The 21,197-nt window shown below is 41.8% G+C and overlaps 2 protein-coding genes across 2 annotated transcripts in view; one reads left to right on the top strand and one right to left on the bottom strand.

Moving 5' to 3' along the window:
* The window catches only part of LOC137624804 (uncharacterized), a 34,235-nt gene extending 34,196 nt beyond the window's left edge, over window positions 1-39 (bottom strand). Inside the window, exon 1 of the mRNA XM_068355758.1 lies at window positions 19-39. Within this exon, the coding sequence (XP_068211859.1) occupies window positions 19-39 (21 nt within the window). The remainder of the gene's footprint in view (window positions 1-18) is intronic.
* A 7,690-nt stretch (window positions 40-7,729) lies between these two features.
* Window positions 7,730-20,183, top strand: LOC137624803 (uncharacterized). Its single transcript, XM_068355757.1, has 5 exons — window positions 7,730-7,984; window positions 9,800-9,949; window positions 12,045-12,146; window positions 12,610-12,736; window positions 16,727-20,183. The coding sequence occupies exons 1-5, from the start codon at window positions 7,730-7,732 to the stop codon at window positions 16,864-16,866; spliced, it is 774 nt and encodes a 257-aa protein (XP_068211858.1). The 3' UTR covers window positions 16,867-20,183.
* Window positions 20,184-21,197: the final 1,014 nt, after the last annotated feature.

Here is a 21,197-nt window from a genome sequence, read left to right as displayed (position 1 = left end):
TGCATATATTGTACAAACCTCTATTTTGGGCTCTGCCATGTCGTCCTGATGGAAGGTTGTTTTAGGTAGCTTTTTAAGGGATATTTGGCTACAGTGATACTCCCAGAGAATTAACCACAGGTTTCCAGAATTCTAACTCCTGGCGCGAGTATCCTTAATGTAACTTTTAAGGATATCGCATAATATCAGGGGACGTATTTCTTGATACGACACATGGCAATCTTTACCCCGAATAGAGTTTTCACTTTGATGGGGAAGAGTGGCGAATTTGAAGGGGAGCTGTTATCAAAGTTACCCGGTGGATCCTCTCCCAGTACTACTACGGCGTACTATTCCTTTAATAGTAGCCAATTAAGTACGGTGTATCTCCCATGTTGCTCTCGGTTTTGTTACTGTTTCAAGGAATATTACAATGCAATCTCCAGCATAATCAACCTCTGGAAAGTTGATTATTTAATCTTTCCTGTGTATAATTTTTGGCTCCCTTCTCAAAGTTAAATTAGCATAATTTAGATGTGTTAAGTGGAGCAGAGCCAGCACCGGAGGCGGCCATTTTGGGACCTCTATCGTTGACCATAAATGCTTTATTTAGTTGACCATAAATGCTTTATTTAGTTAGTAGTACGACGTTCCCGGTATGTAGCTATAATGAAATTCTAGCTATTTAGGCAAATTATACTATGAAAATAAGATTTACACATAATATTTCCTCTTCTGATAAAACGTTTTGATCGTATATGATAGGGCCTCAGTGGTACTAGCGTAGCCGAGATCCTGACTCGAGTTAGGCTAGCCTAACGCGTTTTAGTATACTTTAGTAACGTTATCCCCGTTTATCCTCTCGTATCGTTATATTAATTCAGTCAGAGATATAAATATCTCCTAGAATTACTATCATAATTTGATACTCTTCTCTTTTAGAGAAATGAGGATAAACCCTTCCTTCCCCCTAAGTGCCGCCAGCCTAGGTGGCAACCGTATCTTTGTCCATCCTCTTTGCCGGTGAGTATCCCGGCTTTGAAATACGAGAGTAACTCAGGGTATTCGGTCTTGTTGCCGGCAACGCTACCGATGGGGGATTAGTCATTCCCCTGCCGGTTACACCATTGCTGGCATAGGAAGCCCGGCTTCCCTAGTCCACAACCAAAAGTGGTAGTACAATTGCTGCCACCTTTCTCCCTTGTGGACTAGAAAACTTGTCTCATATCCGGCAATGTCTCAGGCTAAGGAATCGTTATTCCTTGGCCGCCCAAGATGGCGCCGGCATAGGAAACTATGTAACCTTTGAATTGCAGCTGAAAGCAGGAGGCATTCCTGCCGCCTTCTTTCTATGCAAAATATAAGACCCTTTCCCTTCCCCCTTCTGTCCTTTAGTGACGGCCTAGCCGTCACGATCCCTGTGGCCGGTATTCTACAATCATCCCGCTTGCTGGGCTGACTACGATACCGGCCGGGCTCCTACAAAGGCAGTGAGGTTGCTGCTTCGACCTTCTCCCTAACGGAAGCAATACTCCGGGAAAGGTTGAGCCCGCCCTGACGACTGCTGGTGGGAGACCCACTACAACTTCGAGTATTCTCCAGTCATCTCTTGTACTGCCATCCACAAACCCTGTAACCGGCAGTGCAACCGGCAACAGAAATTGTGTCTGGATGGAAGCTAGAATCAATACATTCTCTCCCCTTCTATTAGAATCCTCATTCCGGAAAGAAGGCAGTAGAGACAGTAGTCCCTACAACTCTATTATTGTACTAAACTATAATAATACGATAGTCCTTCTCTCCGTTCTTTCTCTCTCTCTGTTGGCTAGTGCCGCCAAGTACTAGCCTAACCCGGTAGTATACCGGCAAAACTACAGTATAACACAATACAGTAGCCAGTATTCCTGCAGTATAACAATACAGAAGTTAGAAAACTACAGTATATAATACAATAGTACAAATTTCCAACATACTCTGTGTGTCCTATCACAGTCCATTGTTGTTACCGCGTAACAAACGTTAAGGTGAAGCATTCCCTCAACATTCTGATGTATCCTAGATCATCGGAACACCAATAATTACCCTGCAGTATTAATATTTCACTTGTGGGGGAGTTAGCGTTAGTATACACTGACTCCAGCTCTAAGTACTAGAGCTATTCCACCCTGTCGTTTCCCGAATAAGGAAAATAAGAAATATTGATATTGAGGGAGGTCACAGCAATTGCCTGGACAGGAAACACAGATATGTGTCTTTCCTATTTCCTTTCTAGCTTACTATCCTAAGGTATATTAATAATAGTAATGATTACTATTTAATGCATGTGAATATATTTATCAGTGTGATAAATTACCCCATACTCATTTCACTCTTTCTTTCCTTACAGGAGGAGCCTAAGGTGAAGTGTGCAGTCATGTACTGCAACCACAAAAGCAGGGGCTTTAGTGGCCACAAGATGTGCAAGTCTCATGCCCCCTGCTCCATCGTAACTGAAACCCTGAGTTATTGGGATCCGAAAGGCTGCACCGTCTGCTCGGCCTTGATGACCGGTGGTTTCGGTGATGGCAAGACGACGGAGTTGAGGGATACTGCGAGGGAAACGCTTCGAAGGTGGGTAAGAGGGTTCCAGAAGAACTCTCTGGGACCTTACCTGCGAAACGAAGCGATGAAAAGCTTTCTGTTCCCTAAGGCCCAATCCGACGCGGTTGTGCCTCAGGCACAGGTCAAGCCTCCCTTCATACAACTGACGATAGAGGCTGACATCAACAAGACTCTAGAAGGCATGAACATCCATCAAGAACGGATGTCAGAGGTGTCCTCAGACACTGAAAAGGATCTTCTATAAGAAAGTCCTGAAGAAGAGGTGGCCCAGCCACCCGAGGAGGAAGAAGGATCCATATCGACAGTGACGGAAGACCCTCTACTGTCTGTGACGGCATATCAGCCTGTGCTGTCAACCTCTTTGGCCCCAACCCCTCAACCGGACCCGCTGTTATCCAAGGGCAAAGCGCTCATGGCGCAGCTTCAATTGATGATGGAAATAATGCGCAAGGAACAGCAAGAGATGTGGAGGGAAGTCAGAGAAGCGCAACGCTCGGCCGCTTTCAGCTGCTCCCACAAATGTGTCAGAGTCACTGACTTACCCCAATGCTCCGAAACCAACTCCTGGAGGCATGCGGCGATTATGCCCATGATGAATGGGAAACTCTACATCTCTGAGAAGATGGGGCCAAACCCCTCAACGATCTCCAATTCTGGCCGAACATTTCGGCTTACCTGGAATGCTTCGTGAGATTGCGGGATCATGACAAGGCGCAGGCTCTCTTGACGAGTAACCTGAAGAAAGCCGGCTATACAAATTCGAAGGTTTCTGCTTTGAGCAAGAGGCACCCTACCTTCCTTGCTCCTTCCTCCAGAGCTTTTCCCTTTTCGGTCAAAGCAGTTGACGCGTGCAAACCATGCCCTACGCTAGAGGAATGCAAACCATTGTCTCTGGCTCTGCCTACCTGTGAGAAGGATTGGAGCGAGGTTGATCTAACCTTCTCAATCTCGAAACTGGATCCAGAGATAGCAGGACAACAGTTCAACAAGAACCTTCCAAAGTTGACCTTCCGAAGTTGTCCGATCATGTTCTGAGAAGGGAACAGGAGACAAAAGAGAGACTAGCCTCCTCTTTGTCTCTCCAGAACTGTATGGAGATGTGTGCAGGCATCTCGAGTACCCCAGATATGTACACGGTCCTAGCCAAGATGCACATGGCTACCCTTGTAAGGACATGTATGTTTTCGTGAAGGCCAGGAGGGCCTGTAGAGAGCACATGTTTGCCAATGCAACGGTCAAGCACACGAGCCCAGGAAGTTGATTTCTTTATGTATCTGGGGCAAGGACCTCTTCCCAAAAGAAGCAGTCCAAGAGGTAGTTGCTAAAGCTGCCACAGAGAATAGGAACCTACTCCAAATGTGGGGCATGCCTTCCAAGAGGAAATCATCCTCTGACACTGGTCCCCAACCCAAGAACAGGAAGACGAAGAAGCCATGTGTGCCTCATAGACCTGCACAGCATCCCACGGTTACCATGACCACAGTGCCCCAAATGGTTTCCCAGCCGCAAACCACCTTCCAAATGGTGCCCCAGCAGTTGGTTACCCAGTCACCAGCGTTTAACCCAGGCTTTGAGAGACACACCACTACCTTTTGCCCTAAAGGTAGAGGATCTAGAAGAGGCTCCTCAAGAATCCCCTCAAGGGGTAGAGGAGGACGTGGTCAGGGTAACAAACCCTCCGGATCATCTCAACAATGAGATGATCCAGGTAGGAGGAAGACTCTTCCACTTTCGGGATCGGTGGACCTTCGATGCCTGGGCCCACAGCCTAATCAAGAATGGACTAGGGTGGAAATGGAACAAAACTCCACCCCCTTTTCCCCAATTCTTCCAACACTCCACCCCCTTATTGGAAGAATATACCTTAGAACTCTTGAACAAAAAGCTAATAAGGAAAACAAAATCCATCAAATTCCAGGGAAGGCTGTTTTGTGTTCCCAAGAAAGACTTGGACAAACTCAGTCATTCTAGACTTGTCTCCACTCAACAAGTTCTGGATGTTAACCCTACAACACATAAGGACCCGGGCATATACGGTCTCAATAGACCTAGTAGATGCTTATTGACACTTACCAGTCAGCCGCCCCCTCTCCTCCTACCTAGGATTCAAGCTACAGAAGACAAATTATGTGTTCACAGCCATACCCTTTGTACTAAACATAGCCCCAAGGATATTCACAAAACTTGCAGACACAGTTGTCCAACAGCTACGCTTAGAAGGTATTCATGTAGCAGCATACCTGGACGACTGGCTGGTGTGGGCAGCCTCCAAGACGGCTTGTCTGCAGGCAGCCACGAAGGTGATCCAGTTCCTGGACCATCTGGGCTTCAAGATCAACTACAAGAAGTCTCGCCTCTCTCTAGCTCAAGAGTTTCAATGGTTAGGAATCCATTGGAACTTGCAGTCACACCACCTCTCCATTCCACCGAAGAAGAGGAGAGAGATTGCGGGTTCTGTCAAGAGACTACTGAAATTCAACAAGATTTCAAGATGCCCACAGGAAAGAGTACTGGGCTCTCTCTAGTTTGCAGCAGTAACAGACCCAGTGCTGAAAGCACAACTGAAGGATGCGTCAGGAGTCTGGAGAAGATACGCATCAAACACTCGAAGAGATCAACAGAGATCGACACCGACCTAACTGCGATCGCTTCCAAGGCCGTGGTCGAAGGTCAAGAGCCTAACAAGGACAATTCCCTTAGAACCACACCAACCTTCAGTAGTCATCCACACAGATGCCTCACGGGAAGGATGTGGAGGCTATTCCCATCAAAGGAAACTACAAGGGAACTGGTCACACCAGTTCAAGACCTTTCACATCAACATTCTGGAAGCCATGGCAGTCTTCCTAACATTGAAGAAACTATCTCCTCACAGATCAGTCCACATCAGGCTGGTCTTGGACAGCGAAGTAATAGTGAAATGTCTGAACCGACAAGGCTTGAGATCGCCCTACATCAATCACGTGATGTTGGCCATCTTTCGCGTGGAAAGAAGAAAAGATGGCACTTATCAGCAGTTCACTTGCAAGGGTTCTGCAATATGACGGCGGACGCTCTATCTTGGCGAAAACCGATAGAGACAGAATGGTCCCTGGACGCAGACTCATTCTCCTTCATCTTGGAAAAAGTCCCAGAACTGCAGATCAACCTCTTCGCAATGAGCGACAACAAGAAACTACAGTACTTCGATATGTGACCCCATACGAGGACCCTCGGGCAGAAGCGACAGACGCTATGTCCCTCGATTGGAACAGATGGAATCATATCTATCTGTTCCCACCAACAAATCTCCTGCTGAAGGTCCTCAACAAGCTGAGATCCTTCAAGGGGACAGCAGCAGTAGTGGCCCCAAATGGCCCAAGAACAATTAGTTCCCTCTAGTGATAGAACTGAAGCTGAAGCTGTGTCCTCTACCGAATCCAGTTCTATCCCAACTGGTTCAAAAGTCGACTGTCTACGCTTCATCTTTGAGAACCCAAAACCTACATCTCATGATTTTCTCGCCTTAGCGGCCAAGAAAAGGTTCGGGATCTTAAAAGACAACATCGACTTTATAGAAGGATATAAGTCAAAGTCAACCAGTAGACAATATGAATCGTCTTGGAAGAAGTGGGTCTCCTTTGTCAAAGCAAGCAGACCGGCAGAAATCTCGATAGACTTCTGCCTTTCCTTCTTCATCCACCTCCATGAGCAAGGACTGGCTTCCACCACGATAACTACGTGTAAGTCAGCTTTGACTAGACCTCTTTTTTACGCCTTCCAGGTGGTCCTGTCGAACGAAATCTTCATTAGGATTCCAAAAGCATGTGCTAGAATCAAACCAGCAACCCCTCCAAAGCCCATATCATGGTCCTTGGACAAGGTCTTGCACTACGCTTCAAACTTGAACAACGAAGATTGTACCCTAAAGGATCTAACACAGAAAGTGATATACGGTACCATCAATCTGGAGAAGTCCCAGTTGATCCCCACCACCAGGATGACATACCTGGGGATGGTCCTAGACTCCCAGGTAGCAAGGGCATTCCCCTCTCAAGAGAGACTGGACAATCTAGACCACATAATTCGACCATTCCTAGCAAATACGCCAGTGAGGGCCAAGGATTGGCAGTGACTTGTGGGCCACCCAGTCGCGTTGGAGAAGCTAGTTCCTTAGGGGGAGGCTCAAGCTGAGGCCGGTCCAGTGGAATCTGAAAGACCTCTGGCCACCGGGAGACCCGCCTCAGTCCTTAGTCATGATGACCCCAGCCACCAGAAACATGCTCCTCTGGTGGTCCGACAGGGCAAACGCCCTACGGGGCGTGCCGTTCGCTTCCACTTCTCTCGAGAGACTGGACAATCTAGACCACATAATTCGACCATTCCTAGCAAATGCGCCAGTGAGGGCCAAGGATTGGCAGCGACTTGTGGGCCACTCGGTCGCATTGGAGAAGCTAGTTCCTCAGGGGAGGCTCAAGCTGAGGCCGGTCCAGTGGAATCTGAAGGACCTCTGGCCACCGGGAGACCCGCCTCAGTCCTTAGTCATGATGACCCCAGCGACCAGAAACATGCTCCTTTGGTGGTCCGACAGGGCAAACACCCTACGGGGCGTGCCGTTCGCTTCCACTCCTCCGGAGATGTTGCTCTTCAGGGACGCGTCAAAGGAGGGGTGGGGAGCCCATCTGCTCGAAGAGACAGCAGAGGGAAAGTGGTCCCCGGAGGAGAAGCTTCTCCACATAAACCAGGTCGAGCTGCTGGCGGTTCAAAAGGCCCTCTCAATATTTGTCCATCGGGTGCGGGGAAACGTAATAGCCCTTATGTGCGACAGCGCCACCATGGTGGCTTACATAAAGAAGCAAGGAGGATTTAGATCAAGGGAGCTGTGCGATCTCACGGCTCGAGTCATGGAATGGGGCGAGAGGAATCACATCATTCTCACAGCCCGGTTTATTCCGGGGAAGAAAAACGTCCTAGCCGACGGCCTCAGCAGAGCAGGGCAAATAGTGGGGTAGGAGTGGTCCCTACACCCACAGGTGGCCCAGAAGGTCCTACAGTTGTGGGGCTCACTGGTGATAGACCTGTTCGCCACAAGGCTCAACACGAAGCTCCCCGTGTTCTGTTCTCCTGTGCCAGACCCGGCAGCAGCGTTCGAGGACGCCTTCCAGCACCCATGGGACGGACTCGACGTGTATGCCTTTCCCCCCTTCATGATTCTCAGGCAGGTGCTCAACAGGCTCAGGCAATCAAGGGCAACAGTGATGACTTTGGTACCGCCCTGTTGGCCGGAGAGGGAGTGGTTCGCGGATCTACAGGACCTGGCCACCCTTCCTCTGTGGCCCCTACCAGTAAGGGAAGACCTTCTGCACCAGCCTCACTTTCGAAGGTTTCACGAAAACCCTCAGTGCCTCTAGCTACACGTGTGGAGGTAATTGAGCCCCTGTTTAGAAAAGAAGGATACTTGGGGAAGACGGGTTCGAGGATGTCAGGGTATCTGCGGAAGTCCTCGATCATGGTGTACCAGGCCAAGTGGACCACGTTTGTGAAGTGGTGTGCCACGCAGAACCTGAGGCCCCTAGATGCATCAGTCCACAAGATTGCAGACTTCCTGGTCCACCTGAGGGATGACCTGGGGTCTCCATTCCGGCCATCAAGGGGGTTCTAGCGGCTCTGGGGCAGGTCTTTCGGGTCAAAGGCATCAACCTGCAGGCCTCTCGCCAGATTACCATGCTCATCAGAAGTTTCGAGCAGTCTTGTTCCCCCCGCGCCACGGGTCCCGCAGTGGGATGTAGCCAAGGTTCTCAAAGTTTTGACAAGGCCTCCCTTCGAGCCCCTCAAGGATATTCTAGATAAAGACCTCACCCTCAAGACGGTGTTCTTGCTGGCTCTGGCCTCAGCCAAGCGCGTGAGTGGGCTCCACGGCTTGTCATTCGAGGTTTCACACTCGAAAGGGTGGAAGGACTTGTCCTTTAAGTTTCTGCCTGAGTTTGTGGCCAAAACGCAGAACCCGGCCATTGCAGACACGAGGTTCGAGGGGTTCTCGGTCCCGGCCATCCCTCACTCGGACAACCCGGAAGACTTGCTCCTGTGCTCAGTGAGAATGGTCAGGAAATACCTCAGCAGGACAGCCAGACTCCAGCCGGGCATCAAAAGTTTGTTTGTCTACTCAAGCCCAGTAAAGAAGGTCGTGTCGAAGAACACGATCTCCTGGCTTCGGCAAGTCATCAAGAGAGCTTACACCAGTGAGGGGTCTGCAGTCCCTGGTACCCCGCGCCCCCATGATATTAGAGGTCTTAGCACTTCTTTGGCCTTTGAAAGCAACATGGCAGTGGGCCAAATCATGCGAGCAGGCACATGGTCCTGGCAGTCCGCCTTTACGGCCCACTACCTTAAAGACTGCATGAGGAAGTCCCTGGACTCCTTCTCCATTGGACCAGTGATTTCCACCATTCAAAAAGTTTAGAGCTTCGGCCCCGGGTAGCCCGAAAGAAGTAATTGCGAGCGACACAGGTTCCCCCCTTGCTTCCCTTTTCTTGCCACCCTTTCCCTTCCCTTCCCTCCTCCCATGTGAGAGATGGATGTTTTGGAAGCCCATGCTCAGATTATTTATAAAGGTGAGTTTATACAAACAGGTAGACTTTTGCGTGCTTCCCCTGACTCTCCTACACTGTTCTTTATGTTGTCTGGACCTAGCTGCCTATTGAGGTCCCGTGCCCTTGGATGGTAGTGGTGGGTCTTCCGGCTTGTAAATCCACCTCCGCCTCCTAAAGTGTGAGTCTCCTAAGAAAGTAGTTCGAGGTAAGAACTTTGTGTTGGAACAAATCACAAATTTTAAGTAATTTGTATTTTTCCTAACAGTACTTACCTCGAACTACTTTCGGGTTATTGCCCACCCATCCTGCCCCGGGTGCCTTACAGGTGTTCGACGTAAAGACTCATATGCTTACTGAAGACAACGACCCAGTAGCGCACCCACGCCCTGACCCCGGGTCGCCTCAGGGCACGTATCCCTCCACCACTTAGGGACCCGACACGGGAAAACGGAGATAGGGGGGATTGCGCAAAATTATTGGTCGGATAGGGAGGAGATCCTAGATACTCCTAAGAAAGTAGTTCGAGGTAAGTACTTTTAGGAAAAATACAAATTACTTAAAATTTGTGATATTTAAAATAAGTTTGAAAATCAATTCTCTACTTGTTGATCTATTGCAGACATGATATTGTGTAAAACTCTTCCCTTCAGGGTTGGTTTCGCAAGGGGGAAGTAGAATATGCCACTAACCATTTTGCAGAAGCTCTGGAATCTTATCGCCGTGCCTCACAACTCCAAGATGATCCAACCCTATTGGAGTGCGTCCTCAGGACAAACAGAGAGATGACTCGTCAACAGAAGGTGAGGCCGTTTTAGCATTCTGAAGATGTAAAAAAAAAAAATTTTGCATAATCCTGAAATTTCTTTATGCTGAAATGAGATAATGTTCATTTTGATCTTTTTTTTACATCGGATAATAACAAAAAGTTTAATTGGTCATTTTGTATCTAGTATTTTCATGGATACTGTATTAAAGGGAATTTAAAAATAACATAGGTAATGCTTCAAAAAGCTAGTTTTTTATGGCATTTTATTAATACAGGAAAGTAGTTCTTTCAAAATGCAGGTGGTTAAGGATAAGTTATTCCTTTTGATGTCAACTACTGTGAAGGATACACACAAGCATTTTGTTTTTACATTCTGTATATTATATTATTTGCATTCCCATTTAGTTTTTTAGCTAAAGGTATTTAGGACAAACTAATTGATGAATAAAAGTTGTGTTGGACCAGCATATTCATCTTATGTTCTCTGTATATGCTTTATTCATTGGTTGTTCATATATAACGAATAATCTAATGTCTTTGATGCCGCAGTGGATAATAGCTTAATCTTTTTATGGCATCCATTATTCTGTACAAAATCCTGATATGGTAAGAAATTAAAATCCCAAAGGATCCGCAAGAAAGTGTTGGTGCTGAAATGTTTTAGTAATACCGTTGTCATGCAATTAATGGTTATTGAGTTTTCCATAAAATGTAGCATTTTTAACAATATTGAACTTGGAAAGATGCTATTAGTGTAAAAAGGTGCCTATGAAACAGAAAGTTACAAAGCACAAGGGTTTTTATTCCACTTTTTCAAAAGTAGAACTTAACAAATATTTTTTACACTGAGATTTTGTAGACGTGTTCTTGAAGATACTATAATTGTTGATGAGGCAGCAATAAGTAAGTCCTAACAAAAATAAAGACACCTAGTTGCTTTGGGACAAATTTATATTGCAGGTGAGTATGGGTTGTGGTATACTGGATGAGGCTGAAAAATTGATTGTCAGTTATTATGTGTACCAACAACAAGAACTTTCACTATTAAGTGCCCATGGTTAGAGAGAGGGTACATGAATTGTATGCCTTTAAAAGGCTATGAATGTTTTATATCTTGTAAAATACCAGGAGAATAAGATAGCTTGGTTCACCTGGAAATGGATTGGCCAGTGGAGTCACATATATCTTGTGCATAGTGATTTGAAGTATGAGGCTGAACAGTTGTTATACATTTTATAGTAAGTGAAAATGTGAAAAAGATTCAAGTTTCAATGTCTAATCATAGTAACTGTACTAGTTAAGAATACCAAAATAACTGGTCAAAATTACTGTTTATTCCTATTAAGTTATCCTATAAACTTATGTTTTCCATATAGTTGTATGAAAAAAGAAAGAGCAAACCTTGCCTGAGTCATCTGTTTTAGGCTTGTTACTCTCCACCTACATAACAAAACACATGCCTCACCTCTGTTATGAAATTCTTTTGGGGTCAGATGTCTCCAGGATAAAGAGGTGCTCTCTCCCCCGTAAGAAACAGAAATTAATCATCTCGCATGTCCTAATACCTGGCCTTTGGCTTAATCTTTGTAAACCAGTCCAATCCCCTATAAATGCAGTCAAAATCATGGTTGAATTGTGTGTCTGGCATCATAACTCTTTATTCTGTGACAGAGGCATTTAAGTAAGCCACCTCTTCAGGCTGCAGAAAAAGAGCCTTTTTTATGGTAGGAGGCGAGAGTATAAAGGGTTACACATTTTGTTGCATTTTGGTTTGCTATGCATAGAATGCTACAATTTATAACTGGCAAATACAGATACAGTGTGTTTGATTTTTAAGAGATGAGGACCACAATACACCATAGAATTACATTTTTATTCATATATATATACCGTAATATATACAGTATTAGTATATTTTGTAAATATATAAGGAAATAGGAATGAAATATAATCTAAAATTTATGTACAGTACTTAGAAAATAGAATTTAAAGTAAATAATAGAAGAGATTTGTTACGTAGTGAGTGGGGAGAATTTTTCCCAGCTTATTCCATAAAGGAATTATCTAGAGGAAAAAATATCTTTGATGCAAATGACTACTTTTAACATAACACCCAACATCTTTCGCAGGTTGACCAACAGACACCATGGGTTGGTGCTGGTATTGGCCTTATTATTGGTGTTTTGATTGTCGTTGGAGATGCAGTTCTCGCTAAACAATCCACTCTAAGTGTAAGTGAACTGATTTTCAAAGGTTTTTCTGTAGATTATATTCTGTAATTATGTTTGTACAGAATTTGAGTGTTAATTAACCCTTTTACCCCCAGGTTCTTTGGAAATTTCCAACCCTTAACCCCCAAGGGGTTATTTTTTCCCCAGCACATTTTGCAGTATATATTTTTTAAATTGCTCTAACAGCCTTAATTTTTGTCATAGAGAGGTCAGGTTGGTCTCATTCTCTTGGAAAATGCCTGAATTTTTAAAAAAAAAATAATAAAAATATGAAAAAAAAATTTTGTATAATATTTTTTTGCAAGGACGTACCGGTACGTCCATGGGGGTAAAGGGATGAGTTTTGTGAAACGTACCAGTACGTCCTTTGGGGGTAAAAGGGTTAATAAAAGCATTTATGAACTTTTTTTTCACTATAATATACAGTACTGTATCTGTACTTATGTTACTTTTCATTTTACAGCATCCTGTTCTTCAGTCAATCATCACAGTTATCTTCTCACTCTTTGGTCTTGGTTTAGGCTACTGTTACAGAATGTACATACAGAATCAACGATCTGCGTTACTAGAGCCGCCTATTGATTTAACAGGTATTTTAGTTATTATCTAGTTTATGAAATTTCATTTTTATTCTGACACAAATACGAACCTTCATTCTTTACTTAGGATGTATGTTTCAGTGCAATCTGGATTTAGCCATAAAAACTTTCACACAAGTTATCGATAAGCCTCCACTAGTTAGCGGCAGGTAGAATCCTCCCTCACACACTTTTCTAGTGAACTCTCCACTTTTGTTTTGTTTTCCAGTTATTCCTATTTTTCTGGGCATTATAAAGGGATTTTGACGAAGGAAAAATCTTTCTGGGTCGACCTGTGACGCCCGGTGAAAAGGGTCCTTCTTATCTCTTTTCTGATATAAATACTTCCAAATATACCAGAGAAAGTTAAAGCATGGAATGCAGAGGTTACTACCCTCGCGCGAGCACCCTAAGGGCGTCGTGTATAAAGAAAGGGCGTGTGAAAACCACTATTCACAGGTCATCTTCCATTTAGATCAATCCTTCATCAAAAGGGGGAGCCGCCCTAACGGCACCAACCGAACCCACCTGATCCACTCAGCGACGCCTGCCTCGAGCGCCATCTACACATCCTTCTACATGAGATGGGTTGGAAAGGAAAGGGATGGGGAAAAAACCAGGGAAGGGTTTCACCGGGCGTCACAGGTATCTCCCCAGAAATAGATTTTTCCTTCGTCAAAATCCCTTTTCTGGGACGACCTGTGACGCCCGGTGAAAATGTACCAGAGAATGCCTTCCAAGCCCACAAATCAACAGGTTAAAGTAAAAAAATTTATGTATAACTGGAGATTACTATATTAGGGCACGTAATGCGACAGAAATAAATATCAAAACCTCATCAAAAATACAGGTAAAGTAAAAATATATATGAAACCGGAGGTTAAGTATAATAAGTAACATACTGTCCCATACAAAAGAACAATTCCTTAATAATTAAACAATGCCATTTAGGCACAAGTAAAGTAAATGTACAAAACTCCAGAATGTCATAGTAGACCAACCAAAAACATAGGTAGCAATGGAATCAAATATGGCAAGAGGCAAAATATAATAGAATGGGTACAAAAGACAAGGTAAACTGTACAATACCCTAGGATATCAAAAATTATATACAATCCAAAATTAAAAGCTACCAACATGAGTAAGTCAACATGACATAAAATAATAAGTGGGCTAATTCACCGACATAACATAGCAATGAGGCAAAAACACCGACCAAGGTGAGAGGCAACGCGGTGGGAGTGGCAGGGGGAGGGAGAAGGTCGAGAGGAGGACGAAAAGAAGAAAGGCAAGAAATTAATCGGGGGAGATAACACTCCCAGCTGCAATAGTAGGAAACTTAAGGGCCTGCAAGTTCTTCAAATAGGGGTGTTTGAAAACCATCGGGGATTTCCAACCTGTGTACTTCTTAAGGTCATCAAAATCCATGTTCTGAAAGTAATTGATGGAGGTGGCTACCGCCCGGATATCATGTGCATGTGGAAAAGATTCCGGGTTAGCTTGTTTGATAAAATAAAGGATTTGCTATCTGATGCCTTGGATATAAATAGTACCCCTTTGTTCCCTGACAAACAAGGGGCCAGATGAGCGTGATGCAGTCCTCGCTAAAAAGGCCCGAAGTGTAGCGACAGGACACAAAGAAGCATCTTGGGGCAGAGGAATAATTTTCCAGGGGGACCACCTATTTTGTGGGTCCTCATTTTTGGCTAAGAAAGCTCTATCTGGAGAGAGTAGAACTTCTCCTGACGGGAGGAAATCTAGGTTTTCAGGATTACGGGAGAGAGCTGCTAATTCTGAGATTCTAGCACCTGAGGCCATGGCCGTGAGAAATAAGGTCTTCCTAAGAAGTGATATGTAAGAGCAGGATTCGTTAACAGTGTCTGACGCGAGCTTGAGGACGTCGTTCAGAAACCATGAGACCTTTTGTGGATGAACAGAAGGTCGAAGCCTAGCACAGGCTTTTGGAATGGATGAAAAATACAGTAGGAATCTGCGAGGTCAATATTGAAACCCACATAGAAGATCTTTTTCAAAGCTGATTTGATTGTGGTTATAGTACTATCTGCGAGGCCCTTGTCAAAAAGGGACCGAAAGAACGAAATGGCCAGGTTCGGGGTCATTCGAGTTTCATCTGAAGTTTTTAGAAATTCCGCTAGCTTCTTAACTGCCGAATCATACTGTCTAATCGTGGTGTCTCTCTTGTCCGATTCAATAAAGAGGACATTTTCCAGGTCAATATTTGCATCCTTATGGGCTGCAAACTTCATGAAATCCACAAAGTTAGGGTTTGCGCTATCCTTGAGGAATCTGACACGGTCCGTGTTTGGACCACTTGGGTCAGCTTGGGGAATGGGATCCGGAACGGGCGAAGTTTCAACTCTAGGAGGAGAGGAAACCAGCTGCTTTTCGGCCACTGAGGTGCTACCAAGGCCACCTTTCCGTGGAAGGAGCGTAGCCTCGGTAAAACTTTCATCAGAAGATTCGCCGGAGGGAATAGGTAAATCTTCCTCCAACTGTTCCAATCCAGGGTTAGTGCGTCCATAGCACAAGCCTGAGGGTCCAGGTTCGGGGGCCACATAACAGGGAAGTTTGTGGTTGAGCTGTGTCGCGAACAAGTCTACCTGGAGACCTGGAACCAGTCTGGAGATCCACCGGAATGAATACGCGTCTAGGGACCATTCTGATTCTAGTGGTTTTGTCCTGGATAGTGAGTCCGCTATCACGTTCTGGACTCCTGTGAGGTGAGTGGCTGACAGGAACCAGTTCTTTTTGTTTGCCAAGGTAAAGATTGTGACCAGGACTTGATTGAGATTGGGACGTTCATATGATAGCTCGCATGATAACTGGATTGCTTAGGCAGCTATCATACTCGCTTTGTATTTTTAGCGAGGTGTCAAGGTTTTCCCTAGACCACAGTCATATACTCTACTAGGTAAACCTGGGTCATTGTTCATTCCAGAATTAGGACTTCCACCCTCCTAAGGGTGAGTCATCCACATAAATAATGAGAGGTATTTTAGTATGGGAACAAATGATAATTTTGGAGATAATTTTTATTTTTCCCTAACTAATACAAACCTGTAGTTATTCATATAAATTGGCCTGCCATGACCTGTCCCCCAGTAAGTCCGGCCTGCAATAAAAAGTAACATAGCTCTCAGCTGTGAGAGTATGTACTGTATATAGGTGGCTGGGTATCACCCAGCCACCCCTTGCCTACCCACTCAAGTTGTTAGGCAGAGTTGCTACCTCACACTTTTAGTCTAATGGCTACCTTCCAACTTTGCCGAAAGATAATCCATATGAATGATTTTAGGTTTGTATTAGTTAGGGAAAAATACAAATTATCTCCAATTTGTCATGATATAGAAAAAATATGTCTTGATGATTTAGTCAAAGAATTTACTGAGGGTAAGTTGTTGGAGGGAATTTTTGCAGGCACTAAAAATATTAAGAGTAATTTGAACAAATTGAAGCAATATAATCATAATAATCCATGCCTTTTCTTGATCACAAATATTTGTAGTAATTTGCCATATAATATAAACTGATAAATGTGGTCAAAGTTATTCTTAGTCTATGAAATTGTAATAATTAAAAAAACTATTGAAAACCTTACATTACCCATTTAAAAAAAATTAACTTTTTATTTTACATTGTTAGTTGTTTACACGATTATCAGTTCAGTTTGAGGCATGATAGATATTAGTTAAGAATTGTTATACTCAGTGAAATAGACATATAATTTAAGCTATTCATAACAACTGTTATGAAGGTTCACATGTCAGGTCTTTCACGTAGTGTGAAAACATGCCTGAACGTTGCTTCTCTGTTTTAGTATACTAAATATAAAATTTAAATTCCAGTTTAATCACTTTTTGTAACTACTGTACTTCACTTGCTGACTTGAGCCATATCCAAGTATGAAGTCAAGACAAGTGGCTCATCCAATACACAGGTTAACAATAACTTTGTGCTGTAATGTGTTATTTACTATTTCAGGAGATGGTGTTATGAGGAATGGGGTAGATGGGGCAAATAATGAAAACATACCTGAAAGCACTTCTGCAGAGGAGCCTCGTCATCATCCACGGTACACCAAAGCCCAAGCAAGACAGCGTTACAAGAAGGGAAAATCTTAGGTCTAGTCTAAAGTTTAGGTACTGTACTCAGAACCAGTAGATAAGTAGGTACAGTATTTATTATTTCTTCAGTTCCAGATATAAAAGGGGGGATAAATATTTGATCAGAGTATGGTAGTTAGATTGATTTTAGTCGCGTTAGTATTTGAATTATTTACATTCTATTATGTTGGCTTTATTTAGTAAATAGGGACTCATGCTTGAATATTAGGGCAATGTAACATGAGCACTTGGTTGATTTCAAGGCCTTGGTATTGCTGGTGAAAAGATTTTGATATATCTTGGTGATTTATTCTGCAGCAGATTGCAGACCATTCTTATATTCTGTCATATAATCATAATTTCCACGTACTGTAGTGTCCTTTTCTCTCAAATGACTTTTGAATGTGAAGTTGATTAGCTGCTCAATGAAGTTAGTATTTCAAGGATGGGAAATTTATAAATCCTAAGTATAGGTATTTCAAGATCAGTAGAATGATTTTGATTTTCTCTTTATCACTTGCACTTCCAACATTTTGTACAGTTTTTAAATGGAAACAAATTTAAAAGCAACCCTTCTTAGTCAGAAAACATGACTTACTGCAAACGGGCTTTTTTTCTTGATTGGAGACAGTCCTTCAATCCAAGTAAACATTAGAGGGTAGGGTTCCGTATTAGCAATAGGGATGAAGAGCACATTAATTCACAATCTTGCTGTACCACAATAACTCAAAACATAAACCTTGAGTTGTATAGCAAATTATGTTATCAGAGTGTACAATATCATGCATCAGAGTAGCCCATAATAGTTATTACCCCCAAAAGCAATCATGGTTAAGATTGCAATAAGAAATGATGGAGGTAGAGGATGCCCTTCATAAGAATTGGTGATATAATGAAACTTATTCGACTTATAAAAAGGGGGATAAGGATAACGAGAGTAGTCTCTATAGAAGTGAACAGTGGTTTATACAAGGTAATTCATAGATATGGAAGAACAGCTTAGGGTAAAAGTTATGATGGTTTATCAAAAGGGGAACCATATTATTTTTTCAAGCTATTCATAATTTTATGAAAATAGTGAAAGGTTTACAGCAGTGTTATATTTTCTTTGTTATACTTTCTTTTCATGAACTATGCAGCTGAATATTTTATGGTTAAAATATTATGTGATGAATGCTGTAAATAATTTCATTCATTAATGATAAGAAACTGAAATCTAAGCAAATATTATTGTCTTCATTAACACAATAATTCAAAACTCACAACTTTCATTTATAAGAGATTTTTACTATGGTGGACATTGGTAATAGCAACCACAATATTTTCCATGGTTCAAACTAGTGATAACAGATCGGCCCATAGGTTGTATTTCCCATTCCTAAGAGTCAAAAAAGTTCCTTAGAAATGGAATTTGTTCAAAGAAATTATAAATAGTACTTATGCATCTCACATCTCTTGTTTATAAAACAATTGTGCTGTTAGATAATGGTTCAGTATTTATAATTTCTTTGAACAAATTCCATTTCTAAGGAACTTTTTTATTTTTTTCATTTATAATTCAAAACTCATAACTTTCATTTATAAGAGATTTTTACTATGGTGGACATTGATAATAGGAGAGGGAGACCAAAGCGAAGGTGGGTGAACTGTATCAAGGGTGACCTTCGATCAAAGGGATTAACTGGTGATGAGTTGTGGGACAGAGGTAGATGGAGAAAGCTGACCAGAAACATCGACCCCACATAGAAGTGGGAAAAGATGTAGACAAAGAAGGAGATAATGGTTCAGTAGCGTACAACATAATCTTTATTACATTTAATAGTACATATGTCAGCACTGTACTATTTGTGATATATATTGTGATTATGTTGTTAAGGATACAAAAATTAGTGATGTGAAAGGAGAGTATCATGTTCTTTCCATTTACCAGGAGCCTAAGTTACAGCCCTATTTCATGAGGATTTTATTGAAGTAATTAGAAATGGTGATGTAGTAACTAAAAGACAAAGATGGAGGATTTATACATGTACTGTTTACACAAAGAGTACGGAGGAAAATTGCAAAATATAAAACCACAAAGGAAGGGAATAATGCTACTGATTTTTTAAAGAATTACAATAAATAATAAAATTGAAAAACTAATTAAATTTTTTTAGTTATGAATGTATACAGATATGAACATAGGACCATGTGCTTGAAGGCTTTCCATGAATAGCCCACTCAATCTTCCCCTATCTCGTGCAGTCACTATATCTTTGTAAGCTTTTTACCGAGTGGAAATAAAGCAAAGGTTAAATAAAAGTTGGGACCAATGCCGTGCTAAAACCTAGAAATTTATAAGAGATGCAGGTAAATATATGCGATCATATTTATTCGTTGTAGAGGTAAGTAGAGTGGTAGCAGGAGTGCAGAATAAATTAAATAACCAACTCCATGTACTGTAACGGGAACAGTATAACTTTGCATAAAAAGATACTTTAAGATTATGAAAAAACAGAATTGTGTTTACCCATTTATGTGAATGATATTGTAATCAATTGAAAAGTGTAAATACTCGAACACTAACTTGGTTACAACTATATTTTTCAGAATCTGGGTAAGTAATACTACCCATGGTATTTTTATAGCTTTATGATGAATATTGATAAATATATGCTAATTTACAAATCAGTAAATAATTAAAAAACATCATGAGTACCACTGCATCAGTATGGTAAATCAATGAAAAACAGCAGTCCCATGCCAAAGTTACTGTCTTGTGGTAATATCATTATTTATAGTACAAAGTTATAGAGAAAGAGCAATAAATGAATACAGAGACCATTAGAAAATGTAAAGAGTTATATGCCATATGAGGACATGTCCTATGAATTTAGTTCAAACTGGAAATGATTTTGTTCTTTCATTCATTTCACTCTTTTAATTGCAATATGCTTTTAAGACAATGCCAAAATATTCTGGTTTTCTGACGTACAGTACTGTATAAAGTAGGCAGACAAGGCCAACTTCTGAGACAAACAGCAAGACAGGGAAAGTTATACTCACCGTGTTCTTCTTTCCAGGGTTCCTTTCCACACACATGAAAACCCAATACAGTAAATGCATTAACAAGGAATAGAAAAAAATTGAAGTACAATACAATGAATAAATGCAGTACAAAAACCAATATTATGGGGAAACATTAATATTGAAGAAGTGCTTATAAAGAGAAAAGGTAAAAAAATAAAGGCAGCTGATGTTCAATGGCAAAAGAAAATCTCTCTCTCTCTCTCTCTCTCTCTCTCTCTCTCTCTCTCTCTCTCTCTCTCTCTCTCTCTCTCTCTCTCTCAATATATTAGAAAAATCCTTACTTTGAGTTAACTCATTCAGTTTTGAGCTTGAATGGCACTGTGATGTCGGTTGTGGATTTTCTGCAACTCAATGCTATTCTGGCCCGACTTGGAATTTAATTCTATTATTACAGGTAGGTTCTGCATGGTTACTCTCCAATTATGGGGCAACTACTGTAAAACAGTTATTGGGAAATTATAGGTCGTGTATAATTGTTTGGTTATCATAGCTATTGAGGTTGATAAAAGGCAATAGAATTTATTTCCTTTTCATCAACAGCTAGTGGCCTCTTAAGGGTGATGATCAAAAGACAATTAGGTTAGCATAAGAATGAAGGGTGAACATTGCATTGCAAAGAACAGATATCAAAGTGGATTAAAATTGTAAAATTACATAATTGAGAATTGTATTAAAAAAAAAAAGAGGTCTCTTTTGATGATCAAGTATCAAATTGCCTTTGATAACATGAGTATTGTCATATTTGTCAGTAATCACATATTCAGCTATATACCTCTTCTTAAGTGAGAATAAGTAAGTAGTGTTTCATAGGTTTGTTCTCTGTCATATGATCGAGAATTGAATTTCTCTTATCACATAACCATACACCATAACAAAGTTTGTATGATCCCTTATTTACATCCTTTCCAGTCTCCTCAATTTTACTAATGGTTATACAATACACATTTGAAGACATTCTTATTTTGCCTTATATTTTGACGACAATAAACTCTCATAGATGTATTATACTGTGCTTATAATTTATGTACCTCAGTATTCAAACATTTAAAATTTTTCACAGATTATGTAAAACAACAGTACACATTTTCCCTCCTGTTTTCTCTGAATTTGTAAAATCTTATTAGCAAAAACAATGTACTATAGCGCTTCCTCCTTGCAGTTGGACTAAATAATCCTGAAGATCTTAAAAGTAAGAAAAGTCATTTTGGTAGAATTGTGCTAGAATGAGTAATAATGAATATACAATATAAGATAGTTTAATTGGTCTCCAATGCACAGTA

The sequence above is a fragment of the Palaemon carinicauda genome, chromosome 31 (assembly GCF_036898095.1).
Source record: "Palaemon carinicauda isolate YSFRI2023 chromosome 31, ASM3689809v2, whole genome shotgun sequence".
NCBI lineage: Eukaryota > Metazoa > Arthropoda > Malacostraca > Decapoda > Palaemonidae > Palaemon > Palaemon carinicauda.
This window is presented reverse-complemented; position numbering and strand designations above follow the sequence as displayed.

Coding starts and splice junctions, on each gene's coding strand:
- LOC137624803 (XM_068355757.1), top strand. CDS start 7,730: ATGGGACGGACTCGACGTGTATGCCTTTCCCCCCTTCATGATTCTCAG. Junction 12,147..12,609: donor CTAAACAATCCACTCTAAGT/GTAAGTGAACTG, acceptor TTCATTTTACAG/CATCCTGTTCTTCAGTCAAT. Junction 12,737..16,726: donor GCCGCCTATTGATTTAACAG/GTATTTTAGTTA, acceptor TTACTATTTCAG/GAGATGGTGTTATGAGGAAT.